Raw genomic sequence first — 20929 nt, 5'->3', positions numbered from 1 at the left:
CTAGATCACCCTGAAAAGTTATTTGTATGTTAGTTTTGTCTTATTTTAAGTGTAGTATTGTATTTGGATTCTTAGCCAGACCAATAATACTTGGTACAGTTTTGTGTTTTTCAGAGCACTCAGTCACACAGATGTCAGTCCTGAAAACTCAGATTTTATCTGTGGTGGATGAGTGTTTTTTAATTATTTTTTCTGGCTGCATTTGACTTTTTTATTTGTAGCTGGACATGAAAAGGGGCAGAGAGAGATGGAGAACACAGGCAGTAAATGACCCGTGGCCGGGAATCGAACCGGTGACAACTGACTGTAACCTCTGTTTATAGTTCGCCTTGTTCTACTAAACAATGTGCCGCACTCTTAGATAATTGTTTTTAATGATTAGGAACCTCAAAAATACACCCGGGTCTAACGTATTTCAGATCATAAAGTCAGTATAATACAGATAGAGGGTGACAGCCAGTCTTGAACGTCTTTGTTAGGCTTTTATTGTTGCAGTTTGTGTGTATCGTTCTTTTATTTTCTGCTCTGTAATTCCTTCCCATTTGTTTTTGAGAGGTCCTTGGCTCGTTCCCAGAATCAATCCTTCACTTCTTACATTCAGGCTTTTATTTCAGTAACTGACTAACAGCTGCGGGGTGCCTCATTCAACTCAACTTCCTTGTCTTTTAATAATCAAACCATGATGGATTGCCTCCATGCAGATATTCATTTGGAGGCGACGAGAAAGGGTCTAAAAACAGGCGAGGAAAAGGGCGTCGATGCGAGCGTGTGTGTTTGTGTTGGATGGCAGGCTTGCTGGTTTTCTTTTTCCCAGTAAAACGGGCGGGTCTCCTCCCTTTGCACTTTCTCCATTTCCTCCTCTTATCACAGCCTACTGGGCTCAGACTATCTTTTTTTCAGCGAATTTATCAGGCCAGAAATGACAAGCGTAAACACCTGCGAGACGATCCTCCCCGTTCGGGAGCCGTAGGTGGTTGAGATGTGGCCCATTTTTTATCCCCCTTATTGTCGGATCAGGATTGTTCTCTGTCTTGCTGGGTTTTTTTTTTTTTTTTTTTTGTGGTTTAATCTTCTTCTACTTTCACACATCAGCTCAGACACAATTTCCTCCAGCTCACCCGTCAACAGGTGTCATAACCGTGAGTGGTCGAGAGCTCCTTAGAAGGATGGTGTGTTGTAAAGGTGTTGTCTGGTGTTTTAATGGGTGTTGCATTCACACCTGTGTGTAAAGGTCTATTTCTGCTCTAATGCTGCGAGACATGCAACACAAATGTCTCAAGGAGCTACAATGACTGCACTGTAATAATTCACCTGTTCAATAGCCTTTTTTTTATTATTAAGCTCCAAGAAAAGAAAATCGCTCCTCTATCACTCCCACTCAGGCATGTTTTCTTCTATTCTTATCACCGATGTTTACAGGATAAATTTGTCTCTTGTACTACACAAGAAGGCTTCTATTTCCTGTTTCTCTCGGTAAATTTTCTGCCTCCGCCTGAGCACGCTGTGGGAGGCTCTGATCTCTAAAGAATACAGAAAAATGACTGGATGCTTTTATTTGGAGCTACAGCCCTAAAAAGACGGTCCTCATCCTCGGGTGATCATAAAAACAGGAACAGATACGACTCTTTTTTTATGTGGTGGAAGTTGGGTTTGTGTTGGAAAAGCACAAACTCTGCAAGTGCCATTTATAACCTCTGCTCCCATGTAGTGGCTGTAGGTTATAGTCGTAAGAGACCTCACATCTATATCACATTTATATATATAAACTGCTCAAATCTGCCCCAGACAGACATTTATGCTTTAAAATCTTCCTCTGAAATACCTGTGTATGACAGAATAAAAGCAAAATGACCTGGAATGATGAGTGCAAACATCTGCAAGGCGATTCTTACAGGTGGAATCCTTTAGCATAAAAAAACAACAGTTTTCAATCCCACTGAATTCAAGTTTTAGACTTGGATCCAAAACACCTAAATTACTTCATCAATTGACAAGAAAAAATGCCTCTTTTTTTGCATTATATTTACAGAGGTAACATAGAGAATCAAACTACCCGCTGACGCCTGGTCAGTTCACAAAAAGTTGAGTAAAAATATCAGAAAAGCAGAAATTTCTGACGTTTTTCTGCTGCTGCGAGGACTTGATTCTGAGGCAGCGCTTACCAGGAAAATTCAATTAACATTATATTTCAGACATATGCTCAAAAGGGTAAATTAGATAGCTCAAATTTTGCCGTAGCTTTAAAATATGATTTTAAGTGATTAACCATCTGTCGGAAAAGAGAGGATAGATCCTTCAATCAAAATAATATTTTATGGCTTTTAAATTAATATGTTGATAAGAAAAACAAAAACAAATATCTGTGGATGTTTCCAGCTTCCTGAGATTATAATTTAGCTTTATAGTGCAAACACTGTGAAATTACATTGGGATTCAGCTCCAATGAGAGGTGTCTCTAAAGTCCATGTCTCTTTAATATTTACAACTTTCCAAGGCCTTTTAAGTGACTCTGAGTTTAGTCAGTTTGAAATATAAAGTTTTATTGCTTAAATTATGATTTTTTTAATGGCACAATTAGAAAACCTAGTCACTGAGCGAGGGGAAGGAGCTAATTCTTTACTCCTGTTAGTATTTTAGCCCTTCTCCACAATGGAGATAATAAAAATCGGATTTAATTAAATGCACTGAAATTCAAGCACAACAAAAGATAAATGTATTCTTTAGAAATATCTTTGTACTGTTGCCTTTTGTCCCATCTAAAATGTGCAATTAGGCCTTTACAAATGTCTGTTAGCTGTTAAGCTCGCTCAAACACACAAGAACCACTCCATTATGTTTATAACTAGCCTCTGATCTGGTTTCGCATATCTGACGCCAGTTTTCACAAGATTACATGTTTTATTCAAACAGCTGGTAAATTTAGGCAGCAAAGGGTTTGGCTGGAGTCAGTGAACGAGTGAGTGAGAGTCAGACCCTTTCTTAGGTCAAAGGAACCTTTGTTATCATGGCTGCAATAATGGCAGCCTCATGATGAATGAAGATTAAAGGAAACTAATTTTCCTCACATTTTCCGGAGTTATTCATCCTGAAAGTCCTCTTTGTGTGATATCAGACTGTTTCTTCTGAAATCGAGGGAATCCAGAGCACTTTCCCAACTGACAGCAAACATATGTTCTCTGTGGTAAAACTATATTTGTGTACTTGTTTTTCTCTTTGGCGCCACACACATTCAGAAGCATCAGTTAATCAGCAACAGGTTTTACTCAGAAGTAATCAAAAAGCCATCTCTCACTCCATTGCACACTATGTCTGGGCACCATGGGGGCTTCGAGAGATGAACAGCTGGGACCCTCTGAAGATTAGCTAATTGTGCATGTGTCTACGAAATGCCGCGTTGTTCTAGAGAGCCGGGCTTTGCGCTCATCTGTTTTGTGCTCTAATCCAAGCTGTCAAAGAGAAGAAATGTTGGCCAACATTTCCTTCCCCGTCCTCACCTGAAGCCCACTGTGACCGACCTTGTCATTAAAATAAATGTGTTATCACGAGCGTGCACCCATAGCTAACGTGTTGATGCAAGAGAGGGAACAACATCATTAAGCTGGCTAATGTGTTTATTGTTAAAGCTAATGCAGCTCAGCCTGGTGGCCCCCATGGGCGTCTCTCCACCCTTGATTGGTTGTCTGCTTTGACTTGCACGGATGTTGTTTATAGTCATGAATCCTATGCGTATTTTTCTGCTCGGAGCTGTGTGTGTTACAAGATTGTTGAGTGTGTGTTTCAGGGAGGGAATAGTGGGGTCTTTGTGTTTTTATTACCTACATATGCCTTCTTCAAGGTTTAAGTCCTCCACTTTTCTCCCTTTTGTGCTTTAAGGCTCCCTAAAAAGTTATGGAATCACTACAGAATACAATCTGTACTATACCAAAACCTTAAATGTTACTTTCCACAACTTACCAGGTTCTTGCTAGAACTCACAGTGTTTTTGTGGAAAATGTTATCAAACTTGTGGGATACTTTCGGAGAACTAAAATTCTGGAACTTGCTCTCTTCTTTCTAGGACTTTGTTGAAACTTTGTAATACTGGTGACTGCTGTTGATTTCACTTTTATTCATAAGGTACTTTCTGGAACTTTTATGACACTTAGGCTGCATTCACACTGGAGCGTAAAGTGACCCAAATCAGATTTTTTTTTGCCTTGATGTGACCTGTGTCTGATCTTTTCACGACAGTCTGAACAACACAGATCGGATTTTTACAATTAGACCTAAATTCGCTTCGTATCTGATATTTCAAATGCGACTTGTCGCTGTACTGCCGGGTCGCATTCATCTGGCCTGTATGTCATTGATACTCGTCTCAAGTCACTATTCTGCATCCTGATATGTGGAAATGGGAAGAAAAGTAAAGCTCTGCTGTTATTGAACATCCCATTGGACATGCTTTCTATTGATATTGTCTATTGCGATATATATTGTTATTGATTCATTGCCCAGCCCAAAGTTATTTGTCAAAAGCAGAAGAACAACATTCTAAAACTTTAACCCTCTTTAGATCTTCTCCTTTGGCTTTCTTCAGTGAAAGCTCTAAAAGAGTTGAAATCGTCACTGTTCCACCTCCACTGTGTTATTTTGGTAGCAGGTAATTTATTGCAGAAGTGTGGGCGTGCCTTTGATCCTTGATTCCCAAACCTGTATGTTCCCAGTCTGCATGTGTGTCTAAACACTGCCACACAAAAGCAGCATTTTAGATCACAGCTCTACACACTCAGTCACACTTAACACACAAGGAAGCAATTGGCTCCTCCACGCAAAGAGCGTAATTCGGTAAAGACAGGCTGCGTCTCGCCTCGTCCCTTTTACTCCTGTGTTGCAGCTGGTAATGAAAGGGCCGCTGGAAGGTTTAGAGGTTTCACTTAAGACGTTTTGTGCTCAATTTATTTTGTGTATCATGGGAGGCAGCGGAAGAAGGGTTTTAGCATCCAATTAAAACCTGCTGATATGGACGGAGGAGCTTCTCCGCCTCCAGCCAGAGCTGATCACCAGTGAGATGTCTCAAATTTCCCCACAAACAATAAAAACAACATCGTCTGCGTTTGTGCGAAGGACGCAGTTAGGATTCGGACATAATGAGGCAGAGTTCCAGAATCGCCCCTCGTTCATCTGAGCCGTGTCTTATTTTGTTGGTTGGTGCGGCCTCCATCCATCACTGACTACTTTCTCTCCCTAAGGGCTACTTCCTCTTTCTTATGCTACTTCCTGCTCATCAATCAGTCAATTACTGGAAGAGTTCTGGGTCAAGGTTCGAAAACGATTCTCATCTTAGCCCTCCCAGTGAGGTTTGCTCTACTGTATGGGCAATAAAAGAGAAAAAAAAAAAAAATCCACTTTCAATTTGGACAAAATAAAAGACATTAAACATTCATTCTGAATTCAGCTTAAAATACCCACCAACACAATCCAAAGAAAACCTGTTGTCATCTCTCAGGAGTTGAGAGAAACCAATTCCTGGAAATGCCTGAATGCATTTCACTGGGAGATGATGTTGGACTGAAGCAACATCTATGTTTTAAATAGCTCTGCCTTATTAAAATGTAAAAAAAAAAAAAAGGAAAAATAATTTCACTACGCAAGGATAAGATGGCAGACCAACAAGTGAAAAAGGATGGAGGGGAAGGGAGAAGCTTTTGAGATCAAGGTCGTATCCAGGCTTTAGTATTGGTATTCTCCTCAGTGTTAAAATGAATCTACCACTGAATAGTGTTTTCATTCCTCTCCTGAATGAGATTCACAGGAGCATGGAGAGAGAAAGAGAGATGGGGGGAGAGAGGCAGAGGGACATGACAGAGAAAAAAGAGAAAGTAACCCCTCCTCCTCCTCCTCCTCTTCTTCCATCTTCTTCTTCTCTCCTGGTCGCTCCCCCTCTAAGATCTACAATAGCGAATGAAAATACAGCGTGGGATAAACAACTTTTATCAGGCTGAGGCAAATGAAATCGACTATTTTATTCAATTCCTCATCCCTGAAGCATCCCATGCTCTTTCTACGTCTCATCCTCAGAGCTTCAGCAGAGAAGAAAAAAGAGAAGAGAAAAGAAAAAAAAAACTGAAGGTGCTTCATGCAAATTAAACGCTTTATTCCTGATTAGATTACAGATGCAATAATTGTCTCGGATGATTTATGGGTGTAATTGTGTGCACACAAACTGCAGCAAGCTAATCCCAGATGCCTCCATTTGCGCTATGAGAACGCTGCGTTAGCTCAGCGTTCGCTTTGAGGAAAAAAACAAACAAAAAAAAAACGCTTGCTTTCACGTGACTGTTACTGTAAGAAAACAAGATGATTTCTTTAAAGATTGACATGATGGAATAGATGGGATGGGCTGGGATGCAGAGCATGGACCAGGTTGGATGCCCTCCTACATGTTATTGCTGATAGAAAAGGACAGATGCAGGTGAAGGAATAGGAGGAGGAGTAAAGGTTTTCAGTGATGTGATGATCGTGTGACTCGGGCCGGTTTTGGTGTGATCTTTCTTCTGATTTATACAAAGTTATAAAAAAAATACTTTGTATTTCTGTCGAATGGTTAAAAATTTTTTTATCTGATTAATCACACCAGCGCCGTGAATAACCATGATTAATCACTGAGCCTAACTTTGTAAGCCTGAAATGTAAAAATGCACATTTTCAAAAAATGTTAAAGAAAACGTTTTATTGTGTCAAACCAAGCCTCTCAGTTTTTACAGGTTTTCACAATCAGGAACATTTTTTGTTTCAAAGTTAATGTTAAATATAAACTAGTTGTACTTATCCAAATGTCCATTTAAGTATTTTTAGGCACTAGTCGCCTTTATTTGACAGTAATTTGACAGGAAGGGAGCAGAGAGAATGAAGGAAAGACATGTGGCAAAGGACGTGAGGATGGGATTCGAACTCGGGATGGCTCCATCAGCGTCTATAGCCCCAGTAAACGGGTAGCCTGCTCTAACTGTTTTTTAAAGCACAATTTGCCGCCTAGCACACCACTGACTCTCCTTGCTTATCTTTTCACTCATGTTTGTGATTCTGCATTGTTAAACACATCTTAAGCGATGTTTGTTTTGAACTACGTAACCCTGCGGTTACACAGTAATAGGTACTGTGATTAATCTGTACTATGTAATATTAATGCGTTCAACTTTTTAGACTAATCACATGCATTTAATGCCCACAGTCCTAGTATTTATCAAGATAAAAACCAAAATGCTTCACATAAAGCGGACTGTTATCCATACTCTGATTCAGCAGGTGGTGTATCATGTCCCTGAACAAGTAAGAGTCAGTGTACAGGATTGTTCTACCCTTGTAAGAGAGTGCAAAGTATGAAATAAAGGACCTGCCATGCTGCCCTGCCTCATCTCCACGCATGGCTGACGCTTTGCAGCAGGTTAATCTCAACAGGAGCACTCCTGCTTCACTAAGACCCTGTCGTACTCCTGCAGGGAGAGATCTGCTCTGCCTGACATCGATCTATGACGCATATTACCTCCCTAATCCAATTAATTTGGTTTTTCTTGCATGGTGGCTTACTTGAGTCATCGAAAATGCTTGTAAATATAACTCGGACTGACTGAAAGAAGCTGGGTCAAACTGCTCAAACAGCTAATTTAGGAGGGATGTGAAGTGGCCTCTGACCTAAAATGCAGGAATCAAATACGGGGGATATCGATTCTGCGGCCAGGTGAAAGAACTGTTCCATAAACTTTGTTGTTATTTCCTCTGGGAATCTCATCCTCACCTTTCTGCCTGTGTCTCCTCATGTGCAGGCGAAACCACATCTTGAGCAGAGGACCAGCAGCAGCAGCGGCGGCGGCGGCGTTGGAGTGACCATGAGGTCAGAGGCCTTAGTACTCTACTTCACGCTACTGCAAATAGCCGGGGCGGGTTTCCCTGAGGACAGTGAGCCTATTAGCATCTCACATGGCAACTGTAAGTGTTTTTTTCCTTGCTTCTCTTTCTTTTCTCTGGGTTATTATCTCTTCTCTTGTGCACAATCCATCCTCTCATTAGAAGTAGTCTCTCTGCTTTCTCTCTTTTCCCTCTTTGTCTTGTACTTCAGAACTCTCCATTGTCAGTATGTGTCTCATTTGTTCAATCTTTTTGCTCTTCCGACACTCTCTCAACTAGTGCTTCCTCTACAGCACTTACCTTCCCCACAAAAATGAGCTCCTTCTGCAGGCCTGGAGTGCAAATTGGCACCAAAGGATGGGCCCTATACATGGACTAAAATAAAAGACTTAAGGCAGCAGTTGAAACTGAGCCCACCTCACATGATTGGATAATCCGCTGTCAGGGTGCTTGTGCTGCTCTGATAGAGCACGCTCTGGAAAGCTGTAGAGATATGGTCATTGTTTTCTCTGTTTCTCCCTGCATCGTGTCCTGTCCTCTTTACTGTGGGCGTAATGCTCTGTGTCCTGGCAGAGAAAACCAGAACTCAAGCCAGACAGCCTCACGCGGACCTGTGTTACTCAGACTGCTTCCTCAAACCAAGCGCTGTCGTCCAAAACCACCAATAACGGAGTGAACGCATGGAGTGAAGCGGCATATTTAGTCAAATGAAAGAAATCAGGACACCTCTTTATGTATTAACTTGGGATCTATAAAGCAAAAACCATAAAGGTACCTTAGTCATTACGCAACATATGAGCAAAAATTTCAGTTTTCCAGCTCATGAAAAAGTCAGGACGCATTAATAATTCCTCCCAACCTCTTCAGTTGAAACAAACTCATTGAGATGCTTCTTGTAGCCACGTAGCAGCCGGTGACAATGATCTGAGGAAAGTTTCTCTCACTCTCACCGTCAGCAGTGAGATGTTTGAGGTGTTTGGTCTGTTTAGATTCAGATCAAGATCTGGGCAGCCAGTCCTCAGTGCATTTACTGGTATGTTTCAAGTCATTGTCATGTTGGATTTCCTTTCATTTTTTTCCATTTTCCCAAAGCTCCCTCTGGGACGTTGTAAAATTAATAGTGGACTCTGTGATGATGAGCTGACCAGGTTCTGCATCTCCGTGACATTTTCCCTCTATGCTTCGCAGTCGTTATGTGAGTCTTATGTTGGTCTTTGTCAAACATGTCTTTAGCTTTCACGTCAAAGAAATAATATTTTACCCTCACCTGCTTAAAAACACGATTAAAGCGGTCTTGGCCTTCATCTATGTTGCTTGTGGCAAACTTTTGTCCAACCTTCACGCTTTTCTAGATCACTCTCACTTCAACAGGGCACCCCCACCAGGCAGACCTCCTTCAAAATGCTGAAGGACATACGTTATTATCAGATGCACCTGAAATGATACACGCTTGTGTAATATTAACCATTTAAAGTGGAAATATGTGTGGGGGGTGTCCTAATTATTCCACAACCGAAACAGCATCTTTTATCATATTTTACAGAAAATCTTAAAACATATTGTCTTCTGCTTTTACTTCGCATTTCAGTTACTAGAATTATTCTGTATTGTTAAAATTATGTTAAATTAAAAAAAAAACATGAATAGTTCTGCCATATTAAATTATCGCACAGGAAATTGAGCCCAGTATGTTGAGTTCATTCCCTCGTCAAACTTTGGAAACTCCTAACCCTAACCCTAAACCCCCAGAAACTCTAATGAAACTCTAACTAATGATTACTGTTTTTAACTGAGAGGATATTTTATTTAAATTTTTTACCTTTTGACAGACACAAAACAGTATCCAGCATTCGTGGGCCACAAACCTGGGAGGAACAACACGCAGCGGCACAAACTGGACATCCAGCTCATCCTGATCATGAACAGGACGTTATACATCGCTGCCAGGTATGTGATTATCTCTGTTCAGTCTGTTAGACTGGTTTGTAATTGTTTATCATTTCATTCATACAACATTCATTCATCCTCTCAATGGGACAGACATTGTAAGCTTTTTAAGGCGGATTTGTTTGGTGTTTCCTCAGACTTTACCACACTTGCTGCCTCACAATTTACATCAGAGCAAAGTATATTCCACAGCAGTGAGCAAATAATAATAATTTCACTTAATTTCATGCAGACGTCTCTAATAATGAAGATTCAGTTTCCTCACTATGCCAAATGCATGTAGTGACCAGTGTACCAGGGGAATTGGGCCTATAATCTGCTTAGTTCAGTTAATAATCTTTTAACCAATCAATCTTAAGACACACTTCTTAAGCATATACAATTAGGTACGATTAATTTGTTGCATCTTACTAATTCTTCTAAATTTTATTCAGTTTTGTTGTGCTTTTGTTCTTTTTACTATATTCAGTTCAGAGTTTTGGAAAGTGTCTCCTGTTTTTACAAGTGTTTTTCAAAGAAAATTGCTTTGGTCGGCTTGGTACCATGTAAACTGTAGTATAAATGTAGGAAAACATTTTCAATGCTTGTAAAGATAAACATCTTGAGAGCAGGAAGTACAATTAGTCCAGAGAAAATGTTTGAAAGTCTTTCTAAAAAAGAAAGAGCTACTGATCAGAATAAAAGGTTACATGCATTAAAAACTACTTCCTCTCTCACAGAACCTGGAGCGTTCTTTCTTCCTTCATTTATTTGGTTTGGTTCAAATAAAGAAAAAAAAAAAATCTGCATTGGCATTTCTGTCCTGAAAGAAAATCTCATGTTGATTTTTGGCTAGGGGCATCTCTAGTCGTATCAAACTAAGTCTAAAATTGCTTTTCAATTTCATGCTAATGTGGCTTTTTGTGTAAATCTGCTGATAATGTAGTGAGGAAAATGCTCAGACTTGGTTGCGAGGACTGCTGCTCTCATTGCTTTGTCCTTGTTTTCAATTTTAAGCTTGTTCTCAGCCAAAGCTCATTTTACCTCTTACAAGGTCCCATCGGATTCTTGTCGCACTTTTAAAAACATCCACTCATAATCACATAGCAGAAAATTACAGACGAGTGACAACATTGAAAGATGCAGTTTTTTTTTTGTTTGTTTTTTTCCCCCTTTCTGAACGACTGCAACAGCATTTAAATTGAAACTGACGGTTATGAGAATATAATCAACATTTTGTTTTTCCACTGTCTGTTGGGGAAACCTAACAAATCGATTTCAAGTCTCTCAAGCTTGGTTTACATTTTGTTTTCCTGTCTGTCACCTACATTTATTTGCTTTTGTGAAACTGTTTCCATCTGTCAGTCTGTCTTTTCACAAAATAGAGCTCAAGCTTCACCACGTGGAATCGTGGAGAAAATCCATTTTTTTAATTTTTCATCTTGTTTCAGGTATTTATTTTTTTTATGTTCATGCAGCTTCCTCTTTCCGCAAAGTGAGCAAGCCAAAAAAGAGATTATATCCATATTCAGTTGGCAGGTTAACCTTATGCTGAGGTCTGAAAGTGCAGAATAATATTGAAAAACTGCAGCAATGGAAGAAAAATGGATCATTGTGAAGTTTTTCTCCTTTTTGTGCCGATTATGGCTAATTGAGTGGCAGGCTTGATTGGAGGCTGTTGAAAAAGACACAATGGGGGTCTTTCTTTATTTTTCTCCCAAGCATGTCAAATTAAGCTGCAGAGGGAGTCTGCTGCCTTAAGTGGCAGAGCTTTTTAAGATATCGGCGGTCATTAAGAGGAGGTGTGTGGAAAGTGAGAGGAAGCAGAGCGAAAGAAAGGCAGGGAGGCTGTCGCCCACCTGCTCCACATGGGGTAGCACAGGTCTTAAGGGTCGAGGAGGGAAACGAGACACAGAGGCTTTATTGGAGGAGTGTATGAGGGTGTGTGTGCGTGAGTGTGTGTGTGTGTGTGTGTTTGTGTGCTGACCAGTTGTCCCGTGGATTTAAAAGTTATTTCTTCGCCTGCATGTGTGGACGGGTTGGGGAACATGAGCCCCGGTGGGCGTCGGAGCCCCAAGATCCTGTCTGCACATGTGTTCTTTCTCCTGAAGGCGCGTCAGTCCCCGTCACGTCTGCCCGCTCAAAGCAGGCAGGAATTTTCACACATGGTCGCGGCATGCGACCTCTGAACGAGCGGAGTGGCTGCTTCAGATTAGACCCGAGTCGGATGACTGCCATTGATCCCGACTCAGACAGAGAGGAAACTTAGCGTCGATTACATGGGCACCCGAGTGACAGCTGTGGGCAGGAACATCCATCGGCTCTAACGGGATATCGATAAAGACATGTAGGAGTTAAGCAACAGCGTTAAGGCAAACAACGGAGACCATTACCACCTCGGGGATCAATCTGAAAGCATGCCAACACTCAGCACAGGCAAGATGCAAATCGAGACAAAAAAAAACAAAATATCTGAGCTGCATCAATAGTTGCTTTTATGAAGGTTGTCCAGTTAAATGGCCTGTTTATTCTGGGGCCAGCGCCACACTGCTCTGCCATCATGCCTCTAGACCAGCTTCACCTCACTTCTTGGTGCGCAGCAGCTTGCAGATGGCCTCTGTGAACGCCGTCCAAAGCCCAGCACTGTTTCGGCCTGTTTTTGAATGACTGCTCAGCGTATGAAATCCCTTTGGCTCCTGATCCCACGCTGGCAAAGTGAACGAAAAAGAAAAATATCACAAGATTTTTAAGCTGTGCCATGCATACAAACATGGAAACTGATGAAATTGTAAACAGACAAAAGTGGCTTAATCCGCAGAGAGAATGAGTCAAGTCTTTGGCAGCAGCCGAGCTCAGCAACAGATGAAGTGATTGATAATTTGTCCTCAGCTCTCCGGCGTGAATGGAGACATTTTTCAGTGAAAACACTCAGTCCTGTTTCTGTCTATGTACATAAGGAAGACAACGTCTTCCGATTTTCAGGCTTGTAAAGTACAATCAGCCTTCTGAGACTCATATGTACTCAGTGTTCATTATGAATTCAGCTCATGGCTCAAGTTTAGATTTTTTAATATTCTGAGTCTCATTCTGAGGCTCAGTTTTCATCAAGTGGTTCATCCAGAGAGGCAGGACAGCTGACAAAATACAGTCATTTCATCAACAACTCTGTTTGTTCAGCTTCAGAAAGACTGAATAGGATGTTTCCCTTCTTGGGACCTCACATACCTGCTCTTATCAGAAGAGACGACACAAATTTTATTTTGACCACCTTCATAAATAATAAAAACAAGAAAAGAAATAGTTATATTATCCAAGACCTTTCATATAGAGAAGCAGCTCTGCTGTTCTTCAAGTCCTTTTTGTTGTCAGAATTATCAATGGAGGTTTTGCAACATAAATCTAAAATTTATTGCAATAAAACATACCAATGCCACTAACAGTTAAAAGTTTTGAGCAAACATTTTATTTTCTGCTCTCCGAAAAGAGAAACTCCATATTGCGCTTCCTAATTTTTTGAAGAAGCCTAGAAATCATTTTAATTGCAAATTAGAAAATGATGCATAGAAATTTCAGCTATCTTCACAATATCAGTATGCAAAGAATTACTTGAACATTTATTTGAGCCCTTGGATTCACACTGCATGCAAGCAACCTATATGGCCAGCTGACGGGACTTTTACTGCCCTTGATTTAGATTTAAGTGACCTTAATACTAAAGCTTACAGAAAGCAGCGAGAAAATTGTGGTGATGGAAAAAAAAGGGATGAAAATGTGGTTTAATCTCCCCATTGAATTATTTAATAACATCGCAGTTGCATGATTTCCTTGTAGCTTGCAGTACAACAAGCATATAACGGCCAATTCCACAGTACAGAGAGTCGGGTTTTTGTAAATCTGATGTCTAGAAATAGTCCTCAATTCGATATCACAAGCATACTTATCATTGTGTCGCCTCAACCCAGAGGATTTGCAAACATGGTTAACGTGGTAAAAGATTTTAGAGACATCGCCTTACAACAGGTTATTATTGACACACTAAAAGACCCTAGCAAAACCTAAAATGTATTTTCCCACAATAAAAAAGTCTCTGCAGAGTTTGTGTAATTTCTTGTTATTTTTTGGTTGTATCCTTTCCAAATGTAAATATTTAAGTGCTAAGTATTTACATTTCATTTATAAAGTCCCAGTAGGCCTCGGCCGTATATTGTTCCATTAAAATGCAGAACAACAAATAAAATAAAATTTTCCTGCACAATATTTTGCAGAACTGCATAGGTCAAAATGATGTCATCATTTTGAGATGCTGCATAAAAGTTGCTTCTTAGATTCTTTTGCAAAAGCCACAACAGTGACATTTATGGGCTAAAGCAGCGTCCTGTGCTGCTGTTTAATTCTGTTTTTCCTGCATGGATCAGCTAAATAATGTTTATGTTAAACTCAGACATGATGAATATTTAATTGCAGGTGAGGAGCATATGTGATCTTGGTGGTTCTCATTTATCTTCCAGCGTGTGTATTTTAGTAGCAGAGTCATGTTTAATCAAAGCAATAAACTGTACACTGAGAGAGGAGCGCTGTATGATTCCTATCCCAGAGGTCCATATTTCAAGAGAAGGGTACACTATGTGCTGCATTCAGAGGGAATTTATTAAAGTTCAGAGGGATATTTATGATTTTACTTCTGCCAGAAAATACCTATGCATGGGCCTGAACATGTGTGCACCTGCAAATACGGCAGTAATGTCAGTGACTGGTCTCTTGCTTGTAAAGCAATTTGATTAAAGCCAGTTCCAATTTAGTAGTCATAAAAACATGTTCAAACATCTCAGAAGTAAAATGTCCACTTTGTTGTTAAAAGGAGGCCAGTTGTGTTTTGTTGGCTTGTCTGTTCACAATGGCCAAACCCTATCATTCCGTACTTAACGCAAAGCTGTGCCTGGAATTATTTTTATTGTTGGTTTAGCCAGTTATTAAAAATAAATGTTGAATTGCACGAGACAAAATAACTGGCGGGTTGTTGGTAGCAAATTACTTCAAACAAATTTAGATTGTTTGAAGATAAGTGTGCAGTAACCGCTTTGTAAATATGTATCTACTGTTCTCTTTCACATTTCCTGCACACAGAACAAAGGCTTTATTGTAATTTTCTGGTCTCCTTGAGCAGTTCAGACTTCTTAAGTTAACTGATGACTTAAGTTGATAGTTGGAGTAATTTATGTGAAAGTACATGGCTTTCTCTAGTGGCTCTGTGATGCAGCGGTGACTTATTCAGGGCTTGTTTAGCTATCTAGCTATTTATTAGATTATTAAATGTGTTGAGAAGAAAAGTGTGAATGAGTTTTCAATGATCCCCACTTCTAGGTAGTGCAGCAGATTTTATGTTGGTAAAACATTATAGCTAAGTCACATGATGGGACAAAACACAATACTGGGTTTAAAAGAGAGTCGAGAGTCTGGGAAAACAAACCGAACTAAGACATTCTTAAAGAAACTGTATTTTGACTGCAGTTTGACTAGTCCATGCAAGCAAAACAAATGTACTATAAATCTGAAACTGCGTCCAGTTCAGGTTTAATCAGCATCATAAGGGTATGTGTGAATGTGTTACTGTATACGCTGCCTTGCATTCATGTCCTCGGCCCCTCCGCATGCAGAGCATAGTCGCCATTCTTGGGCTGCAGGCAGGCTTTGCCATGGCAACACCAGCCGCACTGTGTTTACACCCCTCTATGGGGCTGGGAAGCATGGGAATCAGAGCAAGAATGCGTGTGTGAGATCCGTGTGAGACCGAGAGCAAAAGGACTAAATTTTGTGGTTGCCATTTGCAGTCACACAGAGACAGACAGCTTCACTCAAAAATCCAGATTGCTTTCTCTCAGTTGAGTCCACTAAAACAGTTGTACCTCTGTGGATGGCGCTCCTCCCTGTTGGGTCTCTTTGGGTCTTGCAGTGGAGGCCACTGGAGTCTCCATTATTGTAGCTCCACCAAATCCTTTTTAAGCCCACTAATGACTGGGATTACATGCTTGCCTCCTCTCTCTCCCTCTCTCTCCTCGCAGAACCAACGACATCCAGCCATGTCCACACTCTGAAACAAAAAGATTGCAGATCCAGAAGTTATAATCACCTAAATCATCTTTAATTCAAAGGGTAACGCTGTAGGAATGTCATCAACCTGCTTTATCGTTTGTGACTAGTTCAGAGGAATTATGTTCTCGGATAACAGATCATTCCTTTTTCTTCATCAGAAGGCTGAAATGTGGTAGTAAGTTATTTTCACAGATTTAGCCTTATCCATCAAATGACACCATACTAATAGGCTTCCAGAAACCCCCCAAAAGATGGTGGTAACAAAATGGACTTAGTAGTGGACTTAATGGACTTTCAGTGCAACGTTTAGAGCAACTTTGCATTAAATGTGTCATTATTTACCGAATGACACTTCATGACAACAGTCAAACATTCATAAAGACTCCTTCATCTTCATGACAGGTGTTATGTCAGTCTTATGCACCCCGTCAAATAAAGTGTTACCGAATGTTTACCATCATCAATACTCAAAGTAGACGACTACTGGTCTGTAGGAAAACTGTTTTTGTATTGGTTTTGTAACTTAATGTTGGGTACTTCCTAAAATAATGACGTAAGTCACTCTTGGCCAAAATGACATGGACCATTATTTTAGGAAGGTGATGATGTGGAAATGAAGTGTTTTCAGTCTTGGATTTTATTCACCATTTACCTCTCAGGGTGTATGATTCATTAACTTGGTAGCTTTGAAATGTGATTCTTTTTTGTTGTTGCAACTTTAGCAGTAAATTGCATTTTTACAGCCACAAATAAAAGCAAATGTGGTGAGAATTTCGAAACTCATAATAAGAACTTTAACCTTCAAAATGAACAACCTGCCTCAGCTTGGGGGTGGGTGAACCCTGGCTTGTCGCATTTCATGGTGCCACATCAGCGAGGGCCCCTCGATGCCCTCGGCTCATTTAGAACCTCAACAACTCCCTTCACATCCCAAAGGTGCCTGCCGGTTCCCTCCCGTCCACTTTGTCAAGAGGATTTGAACCAAAGAAAGCCAAAACAATGTACAATGGGCCCCTCCATCTACCACCCATGATCCAGTTATGAAGAGAAAGGAATATGGGGGATGAGGGTGGGAGGCAGAGAGGAGGCTGGATGTGCAGGCATTTAGTTTGTGGAGAGTGGGGTGGTGGCTTAAGGTGCAGGGATGCATGCTAATCACATTCTCGTCTTTTCTGCTGCCTGAGAGTGAGATGGATTGACAAAGACCCAGCAGACGGACCGAGCTGGCCTACAGTCGCCCCAAGAAGAAATTCGCTGTTATGAAAACGACATTCTTCCTCACAAAGAGGCTGTGTTCTCATGGCTGCATGTTCGACGAAGACCCTCTCTGTCATTGCGCCGTACTCAGTCTCACACTCTTGCCCACGCTCAGTTGTTCTTCTGTCTTGACTTGATCACTGAGCTCCTTTCTCTTCCTGCGTACTCGTTCTTTCACAATGGCTTCGTATCTGCGCCCAGCAGAATATTTGCATACCTTCCACACAGCTCACACATATTTGTCTCTGAATTTTGGGAAATGGGAAGCCCACACATTGACACCCAATGTTCTCGTCTCATCTGGTGTCAAAGGCTGTGGGTGTTTCATTATTTACTTCATTCATCTTTAGAGCTTCATCTTTGGCACTGCAGACTCTAAATCTTTATGTTTTGTGTAACAGCATTGTGCCAGTGAATTAGTTGGACATAAAATTAAGAAAAATGGCTCAGCAGGCGATTTCCCAGTCTTATGCTATCTACCAGACAACTCGCATTATAACTGAAACATGGATTTCAAAATGCAAGGTCCACTTGGGCATGATAGTAGAAAGTAAGAGATGTAACAATTTAAAATAAAAACGTTCATGACACAATAAGCATAATAATTGACCTATATGTTGTGTTTTATTGACGAAAGAAATTCTGTTGTCTGTTTTCAGTTGATAAATTACGTATCGATTACGGCTTAAGAGACAAAAGTCTCTTAGGCCTTCAAACCATATAAATTTTGTGATTATTTGTTTTAATTATGACACTCTGGCCTATACCTTTTTTTGTCAGAATTTGATTAAGGAAAACAAGAATTACCACTTTTTTGTAAGCGAGAGAAATATGTATATTCTATACAGTCTCAAGAATATTTTTTAATCATCTCATTAAAAGGATTTTAATTGATAGCAATGGTGTTATAGAAAATTGTTGCAGTTTTAGATAAACCCTGATATACCAGAAATGGACCAAGGATTAAGTAAATTGAGCCTTGTGTCTCTATAAATGATTGGGCAAGTACTAACTTTAATAAAAAACTACTCTATAATTACTCCTTACGAAAAGATGCCAAGTTTTTATGGGAAATTAGTTTCAGTGATGTTCTTGGATTACACTTGGCTGTTAAAAAAAGTTAACAACCTTTTGCTTTTTGTACCTTTTTGACCTTTCCTTAGGTGTTTTTTATACACTTGAAGTTAGATTGAAATAGTTTTAAACTCTGGTAAAGACCAGATCATTCAAAAGAGAAAACCCAATAAGCATGGGTGTAATTAAATGTTCCTATGAGTGTAGGTACTGTGAAGGCACCATGAATTATGGCTGAATCGACTAAAGGGGATAGATATATTTCATTCAATTAATTTGAAAAGTAATTCATCAATCCCAAAGGGAAATTAAATTTGGATGCTGAAACAATCAAATAATTTTACATAAACTTGTTGCTGCAGTATATTTGCCCCGGAAGTGTGAACATTACAATAAATTTGATTTCCAATTGAAGCGTTTTCCTGTTGCTAGTTGGAAAAAAAACAAACAATCTGATTTAATGCACTGGATCTATTATAGCAACATTAGCTGATGAACTGAGGTACCAGATGACAGATCTGTGTATGAAAAGAGATTATGCAGTTTTAAAGGAGTCTGTAATGAAGGTCTTCCAGCCGCTAAGGGCCATCCTAACAGAGTCATGACCCTCATCTCATGGTTATTTCATTTAGTTTTTCCTATTTGGAACGGGGTAACTCTGATCAAGAGTAAACCATGACACTGTAAATGTGAACAACTTTCTGGAACAGATATTTTCAAGCCCAGCAAAGCTTAAGTGCCTTAACTAAAACATGTTTAGGTTTTGTGTTGAAGTAGAGAAGGAGTGATGATTTTATTTCTTCTGTGTAAACTGCTGGGCGTCGTTGCGTCTCATTTGGCTCCGGATCTTTAAATTCGCCAACTCCTAGAAACTGGCTCAAACTAAACCGTGTAAAAAAGTTTCACACCGTGCTTGGCAGCTATATTCTCACAGTTCAAAGTCAGGGACACGGGAGAGATAAATTCAAGATGACTGACATAAATAGATTAACTTTAGGGTGAAACTTTTCCTGAACTGTTCAGTGCAAATTAAAACAGACCACTAATAAAATGAGGTTATGAGACTAGCTTTTGCTTTAACTTGTGTTTTCATCTGCAGCAGTTTATGTGTAAGCTGTTCTCAGCAGGGAGGAGAGGCCTTGAAACAGTCCATTTCACTCTACTTGTGAAAAATCACAACAGTTAAACAACTTAAAGCCTCAAATAAAATTCACATCTAATCAAAGAAAGAACTCTGTTAAATTAACTCGGTTTAGTTGGACCATACAAACACGTTATTATAAAGTCAACCCTCTGTTCTCAAAATCACAGCTGACATTTTCTCACACAAACTGAAGAGTTTTTGATCGATTGCAGCCACTGTCTTTTGTTTAATTTATCTACCGTTTGAAAATAAACACTCTGTTAATTTTCCAGCCTTGAAGTTCTCTGAACCGAATGAATGTGAAATAGCTTCATAAGCCTAAACTCCTATTTCTAAGCAGTTTTTCTAAACAACTTTGAATAGATCTGGTGTTTATTCAGTTTTTGTGAAAACTTGATTTTCTCTATTTCTATCACATTATATAAATTGCTTTCCTGGAGAGGAATTTGCTGGACAGAAAATTCACTTCTGAGCTCAAACAGGTCTGAGGTAAAAGCTAGCTTAGCTTAAATGTTAAGCTAGCTTCACTGTCAACGGTGATGCTGGAAAACCAGCCTCTTTCAGATTAAACTAGACTCAATCCTTGATGAATATTTTACCCAACGTACCTTTATCTGAGGGGGATGGTTTGAGTCAGATGGTTATAACTTAGACACAATAGGTGGTCTGACATGGTATTAGCCTACAAATGAAGAAAGGAGGCTAAAATTAGGAGTTTGTAAAGGCTCTGACCTCAACCAACTTGAAAAATAGTAGGAAGTTGCTGAGTCAAGAAACCTACTAATTCTGCTAAGAAAAAAGTTCAAATATCCAGATTGAATTATTCTGTGAGATTTCTCAGGCCATTTGAGCAAATAGTGGGAATATTTGCTGGGATTTGGCATGTAATTTTAAACCTGTGCACCAGGTTCCTGATTCTCAGTGAAAGTCATTCAGGTTGTTTGTTGAATAGTCATTCAAATAAAAGACAACATTCCCAGAATTGCCAATTTTGTTACTCTCATCATTCACACGATGAGAGTAACAAAAACTCCACGCCCTCCACCCTTGTTTCCACTAAGAGGATGTACGGTAAAATGTACAGATGTGACCCGCACCACGGGGTAAGGAGAGTTCAGGAGCAGTGTTGGAGAAGTTAAAAGGGCTCCGGAGGGAGTCTGTGCCGCCATGTTGGGGTACGACGAAAGGGAGAAGGGGGAAGGGGGACGTCTCTATGCACATGTGTGTGTTTATAGAGCCGGTGTTGACACAGACACAGCCGCTCCATTGTCCTCCTCAATCTCTGGTCAGGATGTTTGAGGGACGCCTCGCCGCTTGGCTCCCTCTAATCTCTGCTGGAACCAAAAACCCTGCAGCTGGAAGGCTTCGGCCCTTGAGGGATGCTGTCAGCGCCGGGACAGTATGGCAGGGAAGGTTACTGCTGAGAAAATGCGGAGCAGTCAATTACAGATTACTCATGAGCTGTTTTAAAACTGCAGGCAGTGAAATAACCCAGGGGATTACAGTAAACCCACCAAGTAATCCTTTGATTTAATGGCTTTTGATTTAGTTTTG

General features: G+C 40.1%; 1 protein-coding gene across 1 annotated transcript in view; it reads left to right on the top strand.

The window, feature by feature from the left end:
• The window catches only part of LOC103141820 (semaphorin-6A-like), a 116923-nt gene that overhangs the window by 49848 nt on the left and 46146 nt on the right, over positions 1–20929 (top strand). The window contains exons 2-3 of the mRNA XM_016674038.1: positions 7803–7965; positions 9714–9831. Coding sequence (XP_016529524.1) covers positions 7866–7965; positions 9714–9831 — 218 coding nt within the window. The 5' untranslated portion in view covers positions 7803–7865. The remainder of the gene's footprint in view (positions 1–7802; positions 7966–9713; positions 9832–20929) is intronic.

Source organism: Poecilia formosa, unplaced genomic scaffold (genome assembly GCF_000485575.1).
Source record: "Poecilia formosa unplaced genomic scaffold, Poecilia_formosa-5.1.2 Scaffold89, whole genome shotgun sequence".
Taxonomy (NCBI): domain Eukaryota; kingdom Metazoa; phylum Chordata; class Actinopteri; order Cyprinodontiformes; family Poeciliidae; genus Poecilia; species Poecilia formosa.
This window is presented reverse-complemented; position numbering and strand designations above follow the sequence as displayed.